The sequence below is a fragment of the Acipenser ruthenus genome, chromosome 1 (assembly GCF_902713425.1).
Source record: "Acipenser ruthenus chromosome 1, fAciRut3.2 maternal haplotype, whole genome shotgun sequence".
In the NCBI taxonomy this organism is placed as follows: Eukaryota; Metazoa; Chordata; class Actinopteri; order Acipenseriformes; family Acipenseridae; genus Acipenser; species Acipenser ruthenus.
Window position 1 is genome coordinate 3,375,189 of NC_081189.1, and position 22,314 is coordinate 3,397,502.

At 41.8% G+C, this 22,314-nt stretch overlaps 1 protein-coding gene across 3 annotated transcripts; it reads left to right on the forward strand.

Annotated features, from left to right (window-relative positions):
• The first annotated feature begins 4,732 nt into the window (after positions 1 to 4,732).
• LOC117403547 (coiled-coil domain-containing protein 125-like) lies at positions 4,733 to 20,493 on the forward strand. 3 transcript variants are annotated; one of them, XM_034926128.2, is made up of 12 exons: positions 4,733 to 5,002; positions 7,244 to 7,578; positions 8,861 to 8,928; positions 10,305 to 10,391; positions 10,787 to 10,864; positions 11,735 to 11,820; positions 12,427 to 12,509; positions 14,292 to 14,407; positions 14,831 to 14,938; positions 15,533 to 15,701; positions 16,657 to 16,772; positions 18,410 to 20,493. In XM_034926128.2, exons 2-12 carry the CDS (start codon positions 7,287 to 7,289, stop codon positions 18,653 to 18,655), a joined length of 1,449 nt encoding a protein of 482 aa, XP_034782019.2. In that variant the 5' UTR covers positions 4,733 to 5,002; positions 7,244 to 7,286; the 3' UTR covers positions 18,656 to 20,493. The 3 variants fall into 3 exon arrangements, with proteins under 3 accessions (XP_034782019.2, XP_034782018.2, XP_058887667.1); XM_034926127.2 differs by having other exon boundaries at positions 5,002 to 5,051; XM_059031684.1 differs by lacking the exon at positions 4,733 to 5,002 and adding an exon at positions 5,077 to 5,146.
• Positions 20,494 to 22,314: the final 1,821 nt, after the last annotated feature.

Genomic DNA, 22,314 nt, shown 5'->3' on the forward strand with positions numbered 1-22,314 from the left:
GGATTGCTGAATCATCAAACGGATGAAATCAGCGAATGTCTGTGCAGTGTTGTAATTATTCCATGGAATGAGGATTGCTGAATCATCAAACGGATGAAATCAGCGAATGTCTGTGCAGTGTTGTAATTATTCCATGGAATGAGGATTGCTGAATCATCAAACGGATGAAATCAGCGAATGTCTGTGCAGTGTTGTAATTATTCCATGGAATGAGGATTGCAGAATCATCAAACGGATGAAATCAGCGAATGTCTGTGCAGTGTTTGTAATTATTCCATGGAATGAGGATTGCAGAATCATCAAGGGGCATGTAGTTTAACAGCAATCCTCATGTAGACGTCTGTTTATATAACAGGTGCAGTGCATGGAAAACAAAATGCTTAAACCTGGATAAACCGCTCATTTCTTGGAATTATTTCAAGCTCTACATTTGCTTAGCAACACTGCATACTTTAGCGTGGTAGGATTCATCACCCAGTCATTCTGTCGTTGGATTTGAATAAATGTAAGGTCGATTCCAAAATGAGACCAACAAATAAATAGATATTCACTCTTTAGCGTTCAATACTAAAAAGTGATTAAACTTTGCAGGAATGATCTTAATGCTTGGGGATGCTAGTTCTTTAAAGAAAACCAACCTCTTGTATTTTTGTTATTGTTATTTGCGAGTGAGACTGACATTCCTGTACAAATTAATTGTGTTTTACAACTTTATTTAATTGAACATCTTCCATTTAGCACTGGTTTGTTAATGAGAGGGATTCCAGTGTTGTGTTGCAGATTGATTGATCGATTCAATGTTGCAGTGCCATATCTCCAAATTGGGACGGATAACAGATACCATCAGCGTGGCCCCATATTTTGAATGACGACCCTAAAAAGGGTATGAAGAACATAAGGAAGTTTACAAACGAGAGGAGGCCATTCGGCCCATCTTGCTCGTTTGGTTGTTAGTAGCTTATTGATCCCAGAGTCTCATCAAGCAGCTTCTTGAAGGATCCCAGGGTGTTAGCTTCAACAACATTACTGGGGTTGGTTCCAGACTCCTACAATTCTCTGTGTAAAACAGTGCCTCCTATTTTCTGTTCTGAATGCCCCTTTATCTAATCTCCATTTGTGACCCCTGGTTTCCTTTTTCAGGTCGACATTGCCAATAGTTTTTAGAATTTTGAATGTTTGAATCAGATCACCACGTAGTCTTCTTTGTTCAAGACTGAATAGATTCAATTCTTCTAGCCTGTCTGCATATGACATGCCTTTTAAACCAGGAATAATTCTGGTCGCTCTTCATTGCACTCTTTCTAGAGCAGCAATATCCTTTTTGCAGCGAGGTGATCAGAACTGAACACAATATTCTACATGAGGTCTTACTAATGCATTGTAAAGTTTTAACATTACTTCCCTTGATTTAAACACTTTTCACTATATATCCGAACATTTTATTGGCCTTTTTTACAGCTTCCCCACATAAACTTCTTGATCTTTTTCATAGATTCCTTCTTCAATTTCAGTATTTCACATATGGTATTTATAATGGACATTTTTATTGCCTGTGTACAGTACCATACATTTTTCTATATTAAATGTGCCCAGTTCTGAATGCTGTCTAGATTGTTTTGAATGATCTTTGCTGCTGCAACGGTGTTTGCCATTCCTATTTTTGTGTCGTCTGCAAATTTAACAAGTTTGCTTACTATACCAGAATCTAAGTCACTAATGTAGATTAGGAAGAGCAGGACCTAATACTATGGTACTTCAGTGTAACGTATAAAAGTGCTAAAAAGAGAACTTGCAAGAACTGTAATTTTTTTCTCAACATTAATTTAAAAGGTTCAAGTTTTTAAAACTTATTAAACATACAAACTAACATTTGAACTACACTAAAATTCCCTTTTTAGTGACCGAGCTAGAAGGTAATCGGTGAAAACGTTCGGTTACATACTGTAACCCTGGTTCCCTGAAAGAGACGATGACCACCAACATTGCTATATTAAGCTCTTTATATCAGAGCTGCCAATAGGCCCCTTCCTTGGGATGACACACTCGGTTCCGCCCACCGAGGGATTAAAACCGTCATACTGAGGAAGCCATTTCTCTTTTTGCATCGAACCCGTGAGGGCGACCGACACGAGAGCCGGCAATGGTCCGGCCATAGGGGACGAGGAACTCACCTTCGTGGCCCTTTCCAACCAGTTTTCCTTCACCCAGGGCTGAAAAGCCGCACAGAAGCTACAGGCAACCTCTCTGTCGAGGGCCAAGGTAACGTGCTGGATGCCCAAGCCTGGCCTTGCTCGTCATTATGGTGGAGTGTTCTGCCTCGACTGTGTCTACAGCGTGCACCGTGTGCACCGGTTATACCGAGCACCGTGTATCATGTGCACCGAGTGAACCGAGCACCATGTGCACTAAGTACCATGTGCACCGAGTACCGTGCAGCACCGTGTGTCCGTACACCAAGCGCTGCAAACAACGCGTGCACTGGATGCTGTTAGCACCGGGCACCACGTGCACTAAGCACCGTGTGCACCAAGGTACCGAAGTACCGAGGGCTACGCATGCACCGAGGTACCGAAGCACTGGGGGGCAGCTATGCAACGGTGCCTACCCTAACCGCATGGTCACACACCTGGTCAGCGTGTAGCATACACCAAAGGGACACAAGGGCCGAAGCCGCGGCGGACAAGCTGAAAAGCAAACAGCAAATAACACGGTAGAAAAACAGTTGGGGGAGAACACACTGTTGTTTGTTGTGGAGACCCAACTCACCGAGGTGGGTGTGCCTACGCAGCCGGCGAGGTCTACTCTACAGCGGGGTGTATGTAAACAGAGCCCTTGGAGGAACACACGGCTGGTTGGCTGTTGTTAACAACCGCGCTGCAGCTAATCCACAGCAAGACCCAGACAAGCAGGGTAGTGCAGTCTAATACACAGATGGGGGACGCGAAGCGACAGCCAAACAAACAAGGCCTAATCCAGCTGCCAGACAGCAGCTGATTGAATCACTCGACAGCAGGGATGCGGCAAGGCCTAGCCCCGTGGAGGAACTGTATTCACACAAGAGTGTAGTTTGTAGAAAGGAAAAACACACACACACATGCGAATAGTACTGCACAGGCAGTCGCTCACACACAACAGACAGTAACAAAGAAGGCAGCCTGCAACGCAAGTGAGCAGACTGCTGAAGCACAGAAAAAGGAACTCGAGTTTTTGGAGTCGCTGATTCCAGGAAAGCGGCAAGCCAGCTTTCAGCATGAATGCAGGGGAACTGCAGTCGACTCAAGAAGCTCTTTTCTATCAACACACTCAGGTAAACACAGAGGTCTTACCATACCAGTTTGAGAAGCAAAAAGAGGAATGGCTTCCTCAGTATGACAGTTTTAATCCTTCGGTGGGCGAGACCAAGTGCGTCATCCCAAGGAAGTGGCCTATCCGCAGCTCTGATATAAAGAGCTCAGCCATATCCCATAGCAATGTTGGTGGTCGTCTTCAAATTGAAAGGGAAAGCTCAGGCATAAAATGAGTTGTATTCACTTGTCAAATATTATCAGCCCTGAAGACCAATGAACCTAATCTATCAGTCTTAGTAATGTACTGTATAAGTGTAAACGAATCCACGTGGGCGAAACGCTTCTCTGAGCACTCCAGTATGTGACGTTTTGGTTGCGACGTGGTATATAGATTGATTAACCCTATACATGTATAAAATAGATATTCAACATATCTTGGTTGCGATGTGGACAGTAAAATCAATTAATAATAAATCCACATACATGTATGAGAGATATTATACATATTCAAGTATGGAGACGCAAAATAAAATTATGAACCAGAGCTGTCGCTGTTGAAAGTTCCGTTTCAGGAAAGGGTAGGCTACCTCTAATGTAGTGTTTGGAAAAACGACGTAGTTATATTCACTGAACATAATGCAAATCTAAGTGGCTATGCAAAGTAATGTAACATTTTCATTAAAATATGACAGCATAAAAATGGAAATGCATCTCTGGAGCCGCTGCACATTGGGGCCTGCTACTTTCCCTAGCAGAAGCTGGGCCACGAAGTTCATAAACTGTAACCAACAGCAAATTAAAAAAAAAAAGAGAGATCTAATTATTTCCATGTGAATAGGACACAATAATGTAGTTTTAAAACATTGGTTTTTTTTTTCTCCTTTGGACAGTGGGGTTTATTTATTTATTTACCGTTTATGTTTAAAGTGGAAATTTGTCAGATTTTACACAAAACAAGGCAAAGGTTAGTGACGGCAGAAATTATGAAAATTGGAGCGTGCTATATTTAAATACAAGTGTATTTATCAAACACATCGGGATTTGTTTGAATGAGTTTGTATGCTCTAGGAAAAGAGGACTTATTGTTCCTTTAAACTGTTACTGTGAGCGCAGATTTTTAAATGTATTTTTTAAGCATTTTAACTCTATAATGATCGATAATCGTCGTTAGAATGTGCACGATGTCAACGTCAGGGTTCGATTAACAACACTAGTATTGCATTAATTGTATACATCTCAGTGGTTTATCTAATTTCAAAGCATCCCATTGTATGTTAGTCTAGCGATTGCGAATAATGTTATGAGAACTGTCATGTTTCATATCAATTTATGGGAAAAAAAAAACCCTCCATGATTGTTGTTAATCCATCCATCCATTATCTGTAACCGCTTAATCCTGCAGCGGGTCGCGGTGAATGTTGTTCAGAGAAAGGGAATAATGCACAAGCCACAACACTAAAGACTACATTTCCCAGTGTGCTCTATGTGCGCATTTGCGCAGTGGCTAGTAACACGTCCGGTTACCTTAAAAAAGATACGTCTCTCGTTTTAAAACAAAAAATGTATACAATCACTACTTTGATTCTGAAAGATGCTTTAATATTGATCAAGTAGTTTGTTTCAATTCGGACTCCCAAGACTGAAGAGTTTAAAAGCGACAAATGGAATTGGAAAGCTACTAAACTGGTGACTTGGCGCTGTGGCAGAAGAGCGAGGTAAGTGGATGAACACACCTGTGTGCAACAGGTAGTGCAGCAGGTGCAGGTAACGCCGTCGAATTTTTTTTTTCATATTATTTGTGTTGTCAGACAAATTTGGTCTTTCGCTGTATTTTCCAGAATGGACACTGAAATGTTAAGGCACGTAGGTTCTGTTATGTTTCCTGAAAGTGCTGTAATTACAATAATAGTAGGATGACGATCAATAGAAACAATTATCTACTTGTCTTTACTCATTACATTATCTTTTAGTTTAAGTATTATTTTCAAGGCTATGAGATTTAGTGGGCCATTTTAATGCGTTTCATACTGTAATAATGGATTACACATAACTATATTTCAATTTCCAAATTAATGTAGCCTGTAGTGTTTATTTTTTGCATAAGGGTAAGTACTGTATACGGAAAACCTCAATTCGTTGTTCATGTCCATCTTTTATAACTTCTACAATGCAAAGGAAAAGGTGGAACATCCGTGAGTGAGGAATGGGATATCCTGGAAGTGGCGGGTGCGCTTATCGAGGCACGCAGAGAGCGCACACAACCCTATAGAGAGGACAACTACAACAGGACCCTATATAATACATAAATACATACTGTAAATAAAAACCTGGTTGAAAATATTCACCTAATGGACTGCTTCAGTGTGGCAAGCTTTAGTTTAGAGAAATACATTTTACTTCTTTTATTTTAAGGTCATATTTATATTTAGACATTTTACAAACACTGTGGAGATTCACAATCTTATTACAGTTCAAGATAAAAAGATAAGTAACACTCTTTAAACACAACTAAAATCTCCAATTGGTATGGAAGCTTTGCATCTGATTTCAAAGACCCGGATTAGCATTAATCTTGGACCAGTTTGCCTTGGGCAGGGGTGTCCATTCACGGTCCTGGAGGGGGATTCCACTCCACGTTTAACTTTAGGGTCTGGATGGAGTTTGAATTAGTTCACTTAAACAGTTTAGAGCAGGGTTGGAAAGGACAGCTTCGGACACCTGTGACCTAGGATAAAGCATTACCCTGTTCCTTTGATAAAAGAAATCCAATGTGAATCAGGGTTTGTGAAACCAGCTGTAAGGTTCTCATAGTACTCTTTATAGGAGGAGTTCTGTACCACCACTCCTGTAATAAAACTGTAAATATTCATGTAAAACTAAAAAGAAATCAGTTAAACACACAAAGGCTGTGTTTTCTCACACATTCTTTGGAAAGATATTGAAACGTTCTTTGCAGATATTTGGAGGAACAATACAATGCGTTTCTTATGATAGGGCTCATATACTTTAATATTTTGTCCAAAAGGGGATAATAACAAATGTAATTGTTGTCATTTGTTCCATATATTGGGTAAGTTTCACATTCATAAAATGAAAGCAATGGGCCAGAAACCTTTATTATTATTATTATTATTATTATTATTATTGAACATGAAACGGAACATAATCAATCTTAAGAACAAAAAACTGTAGTTTTGTATTTATAAAATGCATATTTTGTATTAATTATGTTGTTGTATATTATACCTTTTTGTTAATAAAGCTTTAAAACATAAAAAAAACCCTAAAAAACCCCCTCTAAACCCTGAGTAACCGATAGAGTGAATGACTGTATCTACTGAGAGTAATAGATAGTATAGAGGGGCTTTGGACTAAATTGCCTGACAAACATGTACAGAAGACCTGATCTCTCTTCTGCCTTCTCTTTACTGAAATATAGCAAAGAAAGCCAGGAGGACAGTTTTAACTGAGCTGTTTAGTACCGTTAAACCAAATACAGATACTGTATCACTATTCAATAGTACTGAACTTTCTAATTATTATTTATTTATTTCTTAGCAGGCGCCCTTACCCAGGGCGACTTACAGTTGTATACAAAAAAATACATATCAAGAATTACAGTACAATGCTGGATCTTGCACTGCACCCCCTTATCTATGATTTTACTCTAATTATTATAATTAGTGTGTGCTTGCTTAAAAAATAACACCAAAAAAAAGTTAAACTAAAGAACAGCATATTAATACTGTTGAAGTTTAGTGTTTCTCACACATACAATAAAGAATGGTCATTTATCTTAACTGTAGTATTTGAGAGTATACTATAAATTTATATAGTGTATGTAGAAATATACTACTACTACTGCGACTGCTAAAAAATAAAATGTGTTTTATACCGGCTGTGCGTGAGACTTGACATGTCTGTAATGAAACTAGATCATTTCCCCTTGTACTCAGGCCACTGAAGATACATCCAAAGTGCTGGCGAGTCCAGGCGAGGATGCAGAGCGGTGAGCAGGACCCCCAGAGGCAGGAGGAGGAGAGGGAAGATGACATGGCCGGTGGAGACCTGGGGTACGGGCTGGGCAGGAAGCCCGGCGGGATTTACGAGAAAGGTGTGAAACCCCAGAATCCTGACGGCCTCGGCCTGGCTCCCGCTGCGCGCCTGAGGAGGGTCTCCAGTCACGGCAGCGCTTCTTTCAAGTGGACGGCTTACACCGCCCTGCACACCGTGTTTCAAAAGAGTCTGCCGCAGGACAAGCGTCCTGGATACTGGAGACTGAACAGTGAGGGTAAGGACGGCTCTTCTGTGTGTTTGCAGTGGGGTCTAATGGAAAGGCACCTGCATCATCTTTCATTTTACTTAAAAAACAAAAACCTTTGGCTGCCAGTTATGACACGTCGGCCGTTCTCTTTGAAAAGGTAACAGATTCTTTCCTAATAATTAACATTGCTAAAATGAGTGGTGAGTGAAGAGAGGACAAATAATGCCCCTCTTCTAAGGTAGGCTGCACGAAAGACCCAAACCCACCTCTCTCCCACAAATGCTGTGAGGGTCTAATATTATATATATATAAAATAAAATGATAATATTAAATGTCAAACAAGACTTTGGCACCAGTCCTGTAGTTCTGCAAGTGTTACATATTGTAATGCAGAGCCTTTCAACTCTGGAGGCTGGGTGATTTGGTCATCTCTACTGTAGTAGCCCTCAGTGAATAGAAAATCAATACACTGCACAGTTCAAACTGCGCTCCATGATAGGCAGTTTCAAAACAATAGTATGGACAGGGAGACAGGACTCCTCTCTGGCTTGGGACATTGGAAAACTGGTGGAAAGCTAATGTAATGGGCATTGTGTGGGGTGATGCTGATATGGATTCTGGTGAGGCGTGGCTGCCTGTTTGCTTGTGGTGGCCATGACTGCTGCTCCACGTCCAGCTAACTGGTTACCAGGTAATCAACAGTCATTGGAATAAAATGTGTTTTTGCAATTGCCTTGGCAGGACTTGAAATAAGTAAACCCACTGCAATTCACCCGGGGGGAAAACACAAATCCAACACCACCATGCAAATGACTCTTATTTTGCATAGTTGGGATAAACTTGGGACTAACGCCTTTTAAGTTTGTTAACCCGCGTATGCCCAGCCAGAAGATCTCATGAAAAATAGATTATAAAGGGTTCGCATACTGGATCTAGATTTGTCTTGAAGCACATCTGTTCACATATTGGCAATTTGAAAAGCATGATTGAAGATCCTTCTCAAGAGATTGTGATGAAACTTGGTTTTGACTGGAATCTGTGGGATATCAGGAGATGCCTGACTGTCGGTCTATCTGTCTTTAAGAGTGTATGTTTAAAGGGTTACTTTTATGTATCCAAATGTGATCGCATCTGGCTACAACATTTTTGATAAGAATCTGGCGCTATCTGGAGGACCCTGTCTGTCTGTCTGCCTGCCTGCCTGTCTCTCATCTGCATGACTTGCATCTAGTTCATGAAGGTCATGCTGATTATCATGACCTTGTAGCTCTGCTTTACAGCCATGTATGTGACTGACATGCTTGTTTAGTTTCCCCAGATGTGATGTATGATCTGTCCACGGAAGAGCTGAAGCAGAGGCTCCAGGAGGTTGAGGAGGTAATTCATCTCTACACATTTTCACATAACATCTTAAAAACAAAGTCCTTGTAAACTAAGAAATGTATTTATTATATTTAACCATTGAGGGGTCCTGGTATACAATAAAAGGACAATAGCAAAGAACAGAAGAAATAAGACATGTATGTGTTTGTTAATGTGGACTGAAGGAGAAGCATTGGCAGGAGGTTCGAAGCAATTCACAAACACGATCTTTAAAACCAGAGAAGGAAAGCTAATTCCATCTTCATACTGTGATGGAAACAATTCCACACCTTCCGGAGTTCATATGCAAAATATAATTCTCCTAGACATGGCCGAATCCTTGGAGCAGCTGAATCAACCGAATCCTGAGAGTGTAAACTAGAGCCAATATATTAAACAGGAATAAAAAGCTATGTGCTGTGTGTTAATCTGAAGAACAGTAAGATGCTATTTAGAAGGGATTTTAAGGTCAAAAATAGCCTCTGCAAGTTTTTTTTACAGACAAAAACAAACTAAAGGCACTCCCATGGTCTAATAATGATGCTAGTTTTCATAACCTTGGAACAGTGGTCTATTCTGTTTAGAGCTATTAACAATCACATATGCACAAGAATGCACTTTCAATTGATTTTCTTCATTTGTTGAAAGTAAATAAACAGTTTGTACATGTCCCCCAGCTCAGATTTGCAATCGCAGTATAATACATGAATCTATAGATTTGGTTTCTCTGTTTGCACACAGTACTGTAATGTAGTGTACTTTACTTCACACCTGCTAACAAGCATGCGAAACAAAACGTGGCTGAATAGCTTTTCATGAAGCGCTCTTACATGAGGTCAAGTTTTCTGTTCAGGTTTCCATTTTTTCAGATTTTGTAAATGATTCTTCAATGAGGTGGGGAAGCACATCCGTGTTACGCAGGCTCAAGGGCACAGTACTTCACTTGTGTGGCGGGGGGGCCAAAGTTGGCCCTTCCACTCCTGGTCTTTGTTCCAACCCTGTTCTGAATTGTTTAATTGAACCAATTAAACCCCCATCCAGACCCTGAAGTAGTTAGTTATCACATTTTACCTGTTAAACCTGGAGTGGAATGGCCCTGACCTATGAGCTTCATTGCACGGCGCAGCTTTAAAATACTTCCCCCAGCTCACTTCTCAACAATTAACACAAAGGAGACCTTTCAGAAGGCACTAGAAAAGTTGTAAGATATTGACCTCAACAGAAACAGCAGTACAAACAGTAGGGTATTAAACAGGTAGGAAATTAAATATTATGAAAATGTAGATTTGTAGTGCGTCTGTGGTTTCCTTCTAGGTGTTGCCTGTTGGATGACTCCTGGAATGAGTCAGGTCAGTTGCTAATGAAAGATGAATGACTCTTGTCTCTGGCAGGAGGCAGAGTTCCTGAGGAGTGAGCTTGAAGTAACCCAACGGCAACTTGAAGGAAAATACGAAGCCTTGAAGATACTGCAGAGCCGGGTACAGCATCCAGATCTCTATCTGTGCCTTTGTCATTTCAATAGTGCTTTCAGTAGAGTAATGGTGAAGGCAGGGCACCAACCGGAGACCATACATCTTAAGCAAACATCTTAAGCGCAATGCTAAAGAGGCAGGCTCGTCTGCAGGTGTGGCTGTAGAGCTTTTATCAGAATCCAGAACCGCAGAGGATCACACAGCACTGCCCGTTACACATGCACCCAGGAACTGAGAAGTCATTCCGATTTCCAGGCACGGAAAACTAATTCAGGTTTCAGAAAACTTAGCAATATTCTTAATTACATTATTTAGATTCTTATTTACGTAATTCAGATTCGTATTGTACTCTAGAAATATGTGATTGACTTATTTTTTTATTTTTGTTTCTCCTGCAATAGGCTGTGTTTGACAAAGCTACCACACATACTAAAACCCTGCTTCAGAAAAGCGAAGAAAGAAACAAGGTCTTAGAAAAGGTAACTCTTATTTATGTTAAAGTTTTCTATTAAAATATGACTAACGCATTGCCTGTTGCTTGGATTCTTGAGGAACTGACCCCTGATTTTTTTTTCTCTTCTGTAACAAGCCAACAATAAAATTAAGGAAGATTGAAGAAAGGTTTGGTTCTATTCATTCAACTTGTCGTATCCTGGTTGTCTTATCTGTAGTATGATTGATGTTTCATGGGGGGGGGGGGGGGTGCTGAGAGGCTGACCTGGTAAAATGTATGGGGGGGGGGGGGTTTCGAAAGGGATACAACATTGGCTCTCGGGCTACCGCAGGTTAGGGAGGCGAAAAACCGGCAGGGACTGTTTCTCCTCAACGAGCTACAGCTGACCCTACCAGCCAGGCACCTAGTGAGCTCAGATGGACACCTGCAGGGCTGGCCTTTGTCCTCCAGAGGCCGGTAGCTCACTGACATCCACTCTCGAGTTCCTTGGAGTAAAAGAGGAAATTGGCTCGATCATGGGATCGGAGGACTCCCACTGAACCTTCAGTTCTCCTGAGCTGTGTGGGGAATTGATACAGATAGTGAACAGACTTGGCCATTGTAAATTGGAGGTAAGGTAATTGGGCCCCCAGTTCGACCATGAGTGCCAGACAAGGAAAATTAACCCTATCCTGCCAGTTTTATTGCAAAGCTGCTGCCGCCACTAGGCCTTGCATCTCGGAACGCATTTGAGTCATTGACTGCTCATTTCCAGGGCTGCACGAACAACAATGTACAATCATTCCTTAGTAACTAGCAAACTTAGTAACTGAGCAATGATCACGCAGCAACACTGCCACTCTTTGATTCCCATATATTAATTTGCTGTTTTACATTTTCCTTCTTCTGTTTGCAGGACGTAAATGCACTGCAGTGGGAAATTGCGTTCAATCAAGTGCAGTTCAAGAACATCGAGCAGTCCTGGAAGGAGAAATACCAGAGGTTTGTGATGTGCTGACCTCCTTATAGACTCACGCTCAGCCTTACAATCTACTCTTTTGTTTGTGTTTGTATAACTGAGATTCCCGTGGCTTTGTAGGTAATACACTAATTAGTTTTGTAAACTCAGTATATGTGGATGTAATCCTTTCAAGTGCAACAGATCCCAGGCTACAGTAAGCAGATCACACGAGACAAGCATTTGTCCTCCATAGCAACAGCTGCCAGTGACACTTTTCCTCCCTTCATGTTAATATTTATAACAAATGAATTCTGCATTTGTTGTGGTTCCAGTGCTGTGCAATCAGGAACAGCTGTAGCAATCGCTTAACATAATGAAATTGCAGCTTTTTGTTTAAACCACCAGCACGTCGAATTTAGAATTGACATGCACCTGTCGCTTCATGTCATATTTAAATTGGTTGTTGCCCTTCCTCTTTCATTTGGTTGTCATTTGCAATGACAACCAAATGACAAGTGATCCTGTGTTCTATTGCGTTTAGATTTCTTCCCTTTAGTTATCTCTATCTAGTGTCAGAGAACATGTTGTCTTGTTGTCTTGTAGTCATGGTATCCCTGTGTGTGTGTGTCTGTGTTTGTTTTTGATAGGGTGTGCAGTGAAAATGAGACCCTGAATGTGACCCTGGAGGCGAATGCAAGCCAGCTGCAGGAGCTGAAGTTAGAAAATTCTAGTAAGTTAATCAGAGAACCAGATTTACAGTAAATGTTGAGAGGTATGGAAGTTTACTTTTGCTTACCTTTTGTTTTGTGGACGTTTCCCTTTTTCTCGGATGTAATGTTTAGTCTCTTACCTTGTCGTTTGAACATTAACATCATTATATATCTCCCTTGCATCTAAATACCACCGTTTTCTTTACTGTGCATAACAAACTTTGCAGTAACCTGCACTTTTGTCCTCTGATGTAATTTGCTGGTGCACCAATAAGGATCCCCTGAAGAAACTCAATTATACCTCTCAACATTTCCTTTAAGTAAACTTCATCGAAATGTTCAAGTTCACAGGATCCAGTCAACTCAACAAACAGCCCCAGAGACATGACGACAGCCTGCTCTACTGAGAACCTTGCTTTTCCGTACCGTTCTTGTATTGGTTGTTTCTTTCCTATTTCTGCTACACTGTGATGCTGAGATTCCTTTTAGCCACTGGCTTCCTATTGGAATGTTGCTGGTGGGTTTATAATTGTGTACCCTATTGTATTGTTTCCTCTCAGCTTATTAGCTGCATCTGAAGGTTTTTAAAGTAGCTTTAAACCACTAAACAGATGCATGTCCTGGTTGAAACCAAACTGATGTAAATAACTGCATGATTTGACAGTGTAATGAATGGGGTTGTGTGACATTACGGTTTTACTACCCTACAAACAGAATGGGGGGTGGTATCTGAGGGTCGCTGTCATTGCATGTATATCTAACCATTCTGTTCCATATTGGCTTGACTTGTGATTTGCAGGCTTGTTTGCCTGCTGTTGTAATGTGGATGCTATTGCAGACAGCACTCCTCAATAACACAAGGTGCCAGCCAAACCTCTTCACCTTGGTCTACTGTTACCTGCCTCGTTGAACTGCCTGATTCATAAACATCAATGATTCATGAATATCAAGCTGTGTTTTAGACAGAAAAACAGACTTTGATTGAAACTGAATCAATAGATCTGGCTAGTTGGTTGGTTATGATGACAGCTCTATAATTGTACAGGTATTGGAAATATACACTCTCACATGGGGGAGTCTGAAAAATATATAGAAGCAGATTTCCATCACATTTAGTTTCTTATTTATTAAATATCGAGGGAAAAAGTCGCCTGTGTGTGTATTTTGGCAACGGCATGGGAGAAGATTAGTGCAGTGGGGGAGATTTTTCTGTTGTTCCTCTTTCTTTCTCCATAGACACTGTTAACAGTGTGAGTGTAAAACAGGTTTTCTTGATTTGTGGCTGAGATTTGGACTTGTTTGTTTGGTTCAGTTTACTCAGTGTCTCTCAACACTCCTGTCCTGTTTAGTACGTTCCTACACACTGTAGATCCACACTCACACACACACACACACACACACACACTCCTATCTCTGTTTAGCACGTTCTTACACACACTGTAGATACACACAAACACTCCTATCTCTGTTTAGCACGTTCTTACACAAACTGTAGATCCACACACACACACACACACACACACTCCTATCTCTGTTTAGCACGTTCTTACACACACACTCCTATCTCTGTTAGGTACGCTCTTACACACTCTAGATCCACCCCCCCCACACACACTCAGTTTGACACCTCCTTGCTGAATCCAGCTCCTGCTACTTCAGCTCTTTTGGCTCTGGGAGTAAAAACAGAAACATCTGACTTCATTATTTTATTCCAAAGGATGATTTTAATGTACTGGTAAGTGTAAAATGTATATGTAAAGTAAAAGCTGAATGCTCACAGGTTGTTTTGCTTTGTATTGCAGGTCTGAATCAGCAACACTTGGAGCTTCTTGCCATGCTCAATGTGAAAGAGCAGAAGATGTTTCGAGAGTCCGTGCCTCCGAGCAGCAGCGGTGTGAGAGAGGGAACAGCTTTAGAGGTCATTAAGAAACAGGAGCATGTGTCTCATTAGAGACTCCAGCCACTTCTCCACCTGCCACTGGGACTGACTCAAACGATTTGAAACCAGACTCGTTCATTTCCATCAGCAGCAGATCACGATCAAATCAATTTAAACAGGGGCTCTGTCAGCCCCAGTTAGGATTGCAGGCCGGGAGAACTCAGAACTCACGCTGATTTTAAATCTCTGACCGTACAAAAAAAATAAGCAAGCTGAGCACAAGGGCTATAAATATATTGTAATATCGGAGGCTGGTGAATTCCTTTAGAAACAGGAGTTGTGCAACAAAAAGCGATACTTTTGTATAATGTCAGTTTGTGTTGTAGATTGCAGGCTGCAGGTGGACGCGCTTCCTTTGTTGTGTTTCCAGGCTTTGTAAATGAAGTCTGCTTTCCTCCCTAGCTCGCTGTGCTAGGAGCGTGCAGCTGCAGTGTCAGTGGAGGGGAGCCCTGTCCTTGCGCCAAATCAGCAGCCGCCAGCCGCACGCAGGTCCTACAGCTCAAACAAGAGGTACGTCCAACTGAGCCGCGAGGAGGCCATGAGCCTGCACTGCTAAGAGCTGCGGGTACTCACACTGACCTGCAGGTCTCTCAGCCAAGTGCAGACCAGGCCGTACCTGTGTAGCATCGAATCTCTGATAAAGCAGCATGACCAGAGGCTACCTGGGTTTAAATCCTGCACTTAGTTCATGCAGCAAAAAAGAAAAAAAAGAAGGTGCAGTGTGGTTGTGTTCAGGGCTTGTTCTGATTTTCTCCACCACTTTAAGATTGAATTAGTTGGTTTTGAGCAGACTAGGATTCCCAATTAAAAAGTAGTGTGAACTGTTTATTGCACAAGGATATGCGGTGACTTTACGTTCTAATGTGATTATTTTTCAATGGTTAGATTGCCTCTCGGCAGGGGGGTGGGGGTTATCTTATCAAAAAGTGTAGAGCGTAAAGGATCTCATTTTGAAGTAAATGCCCAGCAAGAATCAGCTGTTTATTTAGAATCTCAGTTTACTCAAAACCAATTAAAACCATGTTAGTGTTTTAACTGGGCTGCCTTTTGCAGTGGAGCCGTTCAAGGTTTATTGTCATGAAGGCTGTCCTCTCGCTCTCTCAGCTCGACACACAGAGGAAGTGGAAGGAGGAAGCCTTTGTGATGGCGGACGCATTCCGAATTGCTTTCGAGCAGCAGCTGAAGCGCCGCACTGACCAGACTCTGCGACTGATGGAGGCAGACCCCTTCCTCAGGAAGGAAACCTCAAAAGCAAAGAAGGTCAATGGCGAAGGTAAACACTCTGCAGGTGTGAGTGGAGTTCTCTTATACCAGTGGAGCGCTCTGCAGGTGTGAATGGAGTTCTCTTATACCAGTGGAGCGCTCTGCAGGTGTGAGTGGAGTTCTCTTATACCAGAGGAGCGCTCTGCAGGTGTGAGCAGAGTTCTCTTATACCAGTGGAGCGCTCTGCAGGTGTGAGCGGAGTTCTCTTATACCAGTGGAGCGCTCTGCAGGTGTGAATGGAGTTCTCTTATACCAGTGGAGCGCTCTGCAGGTGTGAGTGGAGTTCTCTTATACCAGTGGAGCGCTCTGCAGGTGTGAGCGGAGTTCTCTTATACCAGTGGAGCGCTCTGCAGGTGTGAGCGGAGTTCTCTTATACCAGTGGAGCGCTCTGCAGGTGTGAGTGGAGTTCTCTTATACCAGAGGAGCGCTCTGCAGGTGTGAATGGAGTTCTCTTATACCAGTGGAGCGCTCTGCAGGTGTGAATGGAGTTCTCTTATACCAGTGGAGCGCTCTGCAGGTGTGAGTGGAGTTCTCTTATACCAGTGGAGCGCTCTGCAGGTGTGAGTGGAGTTCTCTTATACCAGTGGCGCGCTCTGCAGGTGTGAGCGGAGTTCTCTTATACCAGTGGAGCGCTCTGCAGGTGTGAGTGGAGTTCTCTTATACCAGTGGAGCGCTCTGCAGGTGTGAGTGGAGTTCTCTTATACCAGTGGAGCGCTCTGCAGGTGTGAGCGGAGTTCTCTTATACCAGTGGAGCGCTCTGCAGGTGTGAGCGGAGTTCTCTTATACCAGTGGAGCGCTCTGCAGGTGTGAGTGGAGTTCTCTTATACCAGAGGAGCGCTCTGCATGGTGTGAGTGGAGTTCTCTTATACCAGAGGAGCGCTCTGCAGGTGTGAGTGGAGTTCTCTTGTATCCAGGTCTGCGGTGTTGGAAGAGTCAGTATAACAGTACTCTATTGTTTCTGACAGCGGACGCTCTCACCATGGGGCAGAAGCTGAAGGGGATGCTGGGTTCCAGTGCAGACTGTGGGAAGCTGGAGGCGCTGGATGACCCCGTGGAGATCTTGAGAATGCTGGTGGATCTGGTTTGTGTCTCAATCAGCCTCTTGGCGCTGTGCCCTGCCGAAGAGGTGGCCTCTAATCTTAATGTAGCAGGAAATGATTTACTGCTAATTAACTGAGTAGCGCTGTGCTTTACTGAACACAAACCTGTTTGGGGCTGCAAATATGATGTTACCAATTCACTGGAACATACAAAGCTACAAAAAAAAATACAATCTTTTGAGTGACTGCAAATCTCCAACAAGCAAAGAGAGGTACTTCATACTGTGCTTGTCTCTACATTGATCTTCTAATTATATGGAAGAGGGTCTTGAGCTTTCATTGTCTTGTCTCTGCATTGATCTTCTAGTTATATGGAAGAGGGTCTTGAGCTTTCATTGTCTTGTCTCTACATGATCTTCTAGTTATATGGAAGAGGGTCTTGAGCTTTCATTGTCTTGTCTCTACATGATCTTCTAGTTATATGGAAGAGGATCTTGAGCTTTCATTGTCTTGTCTTTACATTGATCTTCTAGTTATATGGAAGAGGATCTTGAGCTTTCATTGTCTTGTCTTTACATTGATCTTCTAGTTATATGGAAGAGGATCTTGAGCTTTCATTGTCTTGTCTCTACATTGATCTTCTAGTTATATGGAAGAGGGTCTTGAGCTTTCATTGTGTTGTCTCTGCATGATCTTCTAGTTATATGGAAGAGGATCTTGAGCTTTCATTGTCTTGTCTCTACATTGATCTTCTAGTTATATGGAAGAGGGTCTTGAGCTTTCATTGTCATGTCTCTACATTGATCTTCTAGTTATATGGAAGAGGGTCTTGAGCTTTCAGCGACAGAAGACTAGAATAATTATAAATCCCATTCCTTCTCATTTTAAATATGCAACTGTAATAACTAATTCCATTACACAACCTTATTGTATCACAGCTGTAAAATGTAGAGCTGCTAATCCACCAACATTACAATTAACTGGCTTGTGTAGGTCATGCAATTAAAAGCCCACGGCTTCAAATCCTGTTCATGCCAAGTTGTCCAGATAGGGCCCCACAGTGACCCTTACTGGTGTGGTGTAAACTAGCCTCCAGGGTTCAGTAGCTTTGCAGTATTTGTTGCTCAGGTTCCTCTGGTGAAAAGAAGCGATTGGCTTGACAGAGGAAATGGTGGCCGCATGTTGATCTCCAGTCCTTACAGACAACGTTCAAATTGGATTAAAAACAAATGGGGATAAAAATGTATTTCAAAAAAAGAAAGGAAAGTATATTTCAAAACACAGAACATTCAGTATATTTCACAATGTGTTTTATATATCCTAACTCCTGTCATAATTGTTAGCATAAATGTTAATTGATAAATGTAATTTAATTGTATAAACTTTACTGGTAAAGCTTAATGCTTAACTTTTGGTCTACACCTGGTAAAAACAACTATGTATTCAAAGATCTCCTTGGGGGAGTATAATGATATTGTTTTTAGTTACTAGAACAAGTTGCTTAGTCTTGTGTTTCTAATTCTCCTATTCGGTTCAATGGCAGGCAGAGGTGTCTCATTCAGCGGGGGTCTTGGCATAATTACCTGCTTCCCTTTGTTCACAGGGTTTGAATGATTGTTATTCAAGTGTAATTGTTCAGTGTGTCGCTCTAATGCCTGCTGTGATAATTGTGTTCCAGCTCAATGACAAGGAAGAGGCTTTGGCACATCAGAGGAAGGTCAGCTACATGCTGGCTCACAACGCTGAAAAGCTGGAAGGACACATCAAACAGATGAAAGGTGCAAATCCTCTTGGAAATGCTGATTCTGCGGAGGAGAGCAGCACAAATCAACGCTGCCACGAGCCTCGGAGCCAGCAGCACTGTCCTAGAACGAGCTGTCACAAACCTGACGAGGACTTACATAACGTCAGGGGAGAACTCTGAAATAAGAAAGACACACAGCCTCCCTGTCAATCGGGGGAAGCGCTGCCTTCGCAAGACCAGACAACCGTTTCTGATATAAGCGAGGACAAGGACAGAAGCAGCAGCAGGCACAATGAGCTGCCAAGCCAGCGAGACAGAGCCGATGATGTGCCTCCAAGAAAAGAACATCTCGCCCTGGGCAAGGACTCGATGAGGGAGTGATCAGCAATGTTCAGTATAATTTCCGCAAGGACTGTACATTGCACCGGGCGGCAGGTCCGGGGTTCATTTAAAATGAGCTGTTATTCTGTGCTAACTGGGGTGGCTAACTCAATGTGCGTGTCAGCTGGTCGAAAGCATATTGAAAGTGTGAATGTAGTATTTATTATTAATATTCAATCAGTACATCATTGATGGTGTGTCAGTGTTATACAGGACTTTAACTGAGACATGCCTTCTGTTTACCACACAGTTGGGGGACCAGCTGCCATAGCATTTGGCCTCTCCCATGATTTGAGTAAGATGCCAGCTAGGCTCTTCAGCCAGCAAGCAGTTTTACTGCATACTGCCAGTGAGATCTACGAGTCAGGCATGGGTCCTGTATAAACAATACTGTCCAAATCAAATCAAGTGGAAGGGCTAATTATAGCAGCAATAGGAACTAATGATCTAGGTCTTTATTTTAATATAGAGGAACGCTCTTCTAATGTTAAACACTATTCCTTGTGCCAAACAGAATATTATATTATAGATTAGTCTGGCAACAGATTTGAATCGCATGTGCAAATGATGGCTTTTGAGGCTGGCTTGCAAATGAAAAATGAATTGAGAGGAGATGGTTGAAAAGGTTAATCTGCAGTAGCTTGGCATGATGTTGGATGGGAGGGGGTTACCTTTTACACAAGGATAGCCGCTCTGGTCCGTAAATGAGAAGCACGATATATTTATTTTAATAGGATCATTCTATATAAAGGGATCAACACAAATGGTAATGGCCTTCTATTAACAGTAGTTACTTTATTACCATGCCTAGGTTATGTTTTATTTTTTGTATTTGTTTTTAATGTATTATTGTACCTTTTTTTTTTTTTTTTTTTTTTTTTTAGTAGTACACATATCAGTTTGACTTTATCTGGGGAATATTGAGTGATTATGATACAATTGGTATGTAACAAGTGTGGGACTGTGCCTCATTGAATGAATGTAGGAAATGTAATCTCCCAGTGCGTGTTTAGGTTTTTTGTTGTGCTTTTAAGAGATGGTGGATTAATCTAAATCCAGAGAGCGTGTTTGCCACAGAAAGGTCTACAGAATAGAAGTGTATGAAACTGCATCCCTGTGTTTGCCATGTTGGCTCCAGCTCCTCTATGTTTAGCACACATTGCTAATTCGCTGGTGGAGCCACAATGGCATCTTATCTACATGTATTCTAACCCTTGTGACTCGTGTCTGTGTACTCGAGTCTACCTTGTATGCTTCACCTTCTCGGGGGCACAGCAAGCTTCAGCACTCGCCTGCTGTTCACAGCTCGTGATTGGTTCAGTCTGGACGCATAAACCAATGAAAACCATGTGCTGTCCTGAACCATCTAATCTTTGTTTAATGGACATACTTGGGGACACTCACATTTTAATTAGATCCACTTTTGGCTAAGATTTTACATCATTTTATACTCAGTTTTTACTGAGTAAATTGTGTGTTTTTTTATATATTGTGTTTGCTAAATGATGACTATTGATCCATCTTATAATGTTGATATAAATGTACTTTGACAGCATAATACACGTGGGTGACCTCAAATCAGTGCATTTTTAAAGTGTATAATATGTATATGTTAATAAATCTGTTTGAAGGGAGAATGTTTGTTTGTTTTTTCCTGCATTGACTGCATTGTGGTGTTTTAAATACATTCGTAAATACAAACGAAGATGCTTGACATTATAAAGCATGTCATTTGTTTTACACATAAAGTAGCATTCTGGTATAGCTAGTTCTCATGAAAGGAAAGGACCACAGTCGGTTCTTTTTTACAAATCAGAGCTGAGATTCACTGCTGTTTTATCTGAAAATAATAAACTAAGCACCTGAGCAAAATGTCCCTTTCTCTTACAGGATAGACTCGAGTGATGTGTGATTGCTGAGGATCAAAGCTGTTTCTGACACACAGTTACTAACACACATTAAATCTAGTTTAAAGAGTAAGTAGGTTACAATGTCATTTTACTATCATTGTTCTCAAAGTTTGTCTTTACCTGCTTTGAGCTTTGAGCTGTTTGGGTTTGTTCCCGCTGCTGGGTAGTGCATTTCAAAGCAAAGACTCAACCATGAGCACCAAGGTGCTTTGAAAAGAACTCTGGGACAAAGTTGTTGAAAGGCACAGATCGGGATGGGTATAAAAAATATCAAAGGCCTTGAATATCCCTTGGAGCATGGTCAAGATGATTATTAAGAAGTGGAAGGTGTATGGCACCACCACGACCCTGCCTAGATCAGACCGTCCCTCCAAACTGGATGACCGAGCATGAAGGAGACTGAGCAGAGAGGCTACCAAGAGGCCAATGGCAACTTTGCAAGAGCTACAGGATTTTATGGCAAAGACTGGTCAAAGTGTGCATGTGACAACAATATCCCAAGCACTCCACAAATCTGGCCTGTATGGTAGGGTGGCAAGAAGGAAGCCATTTCTAAGAAAGCCCACCCTGAATCCCATTTGAAGTATGAAAAAAAACAGGAGATTCTGGAGCCATGTGGCTAAAAGTTTTGTGGTCTGACGAAACTAAAATTGAACTTTTTGGCCTAAATGCAAAGCGTTATGTTTGGCGCAAACCCAACACAGCGCATCACCCAAAGAACACCATCCCTACTCTGAAGCATGATGGTGGCAGCATCATGTTATGGGGATGTTTCTCATCGGCAGGGACTGGGGCACTTGTCAGGATAGAAGGGAAAAAGAATGGAGCAAAGTACAGAGAAGTCCTTGAGGAAAACCTGCTGCCCTCTGCAAGAAAGCTGAAACTGGGACGGAAGTTCACCTTTCAGCATGACAACGACCCAAAGCACACAGCCAAAGCTACACTGGAGTGGCTAAGGAACAAAAAGGTAAATGTCCTTGAGTGGCCCAGTCAGAGCCCCGACTTTGTGACATGACTTGATGATTGCTGTCCATCAACGCTCCCCAAGGAACTTGACAGAGCTTGAACAGCTTTGTAAAGAAGAATGGTCAAATATTGCCAAATCTAGGTGTGCAAAGTTGGTAGAGACCTATCCCAACAGACTCACAGCTGTAATTGCTGCCAAAGGTGCTTCCACCAAGTATTAACTCAGGTGGGTGGAGACTTATCCAATTATGATCTTTCAGTTTTGTATTTTTAATATATAATCTTTTTCTCAATGAAAACTTTTTTTCCCCTTAACAGTTTGGAGTATGGTGTGTAGATAAGTGGAAAAAATCTTCATTTAATGCATGAAACTCTGAGGCACTGACACAAATGTGAAACAATTTCAAGGGGGTGTAGACTTTCTATAGGCACTGTGTGTGTATATATATATATATATATATATATATATATATATACATTTGTCTGTCTATCTGTCACGGTCTAGACGGTGAACATAATAGCTGCCTTAACTTTGCACCAATCGTCACAATCCTCGGCTCCTATATCAGTTTCGTATTGCAC

Excerpts from the sequence above, each read along its gene's own strand:
- LOC117403547 (XM_059031684.1), top strand. The coding sequence starts at position 5,127 with ATGGACACTGAAATGTTAAG. Across the intron at positions 11,821-12,426 it reads TGGAAGGAGAAATACCAGAG|GGTGTGCAGTGAAAATGAGA; the intron begins GTTTGTGATGTG and ends TGTTTTTGATAG. Across the intron at positions 14,408-14,830 it reads GAGAGGGAACAGCTTTAGAG|CTCGCTGTGCTAGGAGCGTG; the intron begins GTCATTAAGAAA and ends TTTCCTCCCTAG.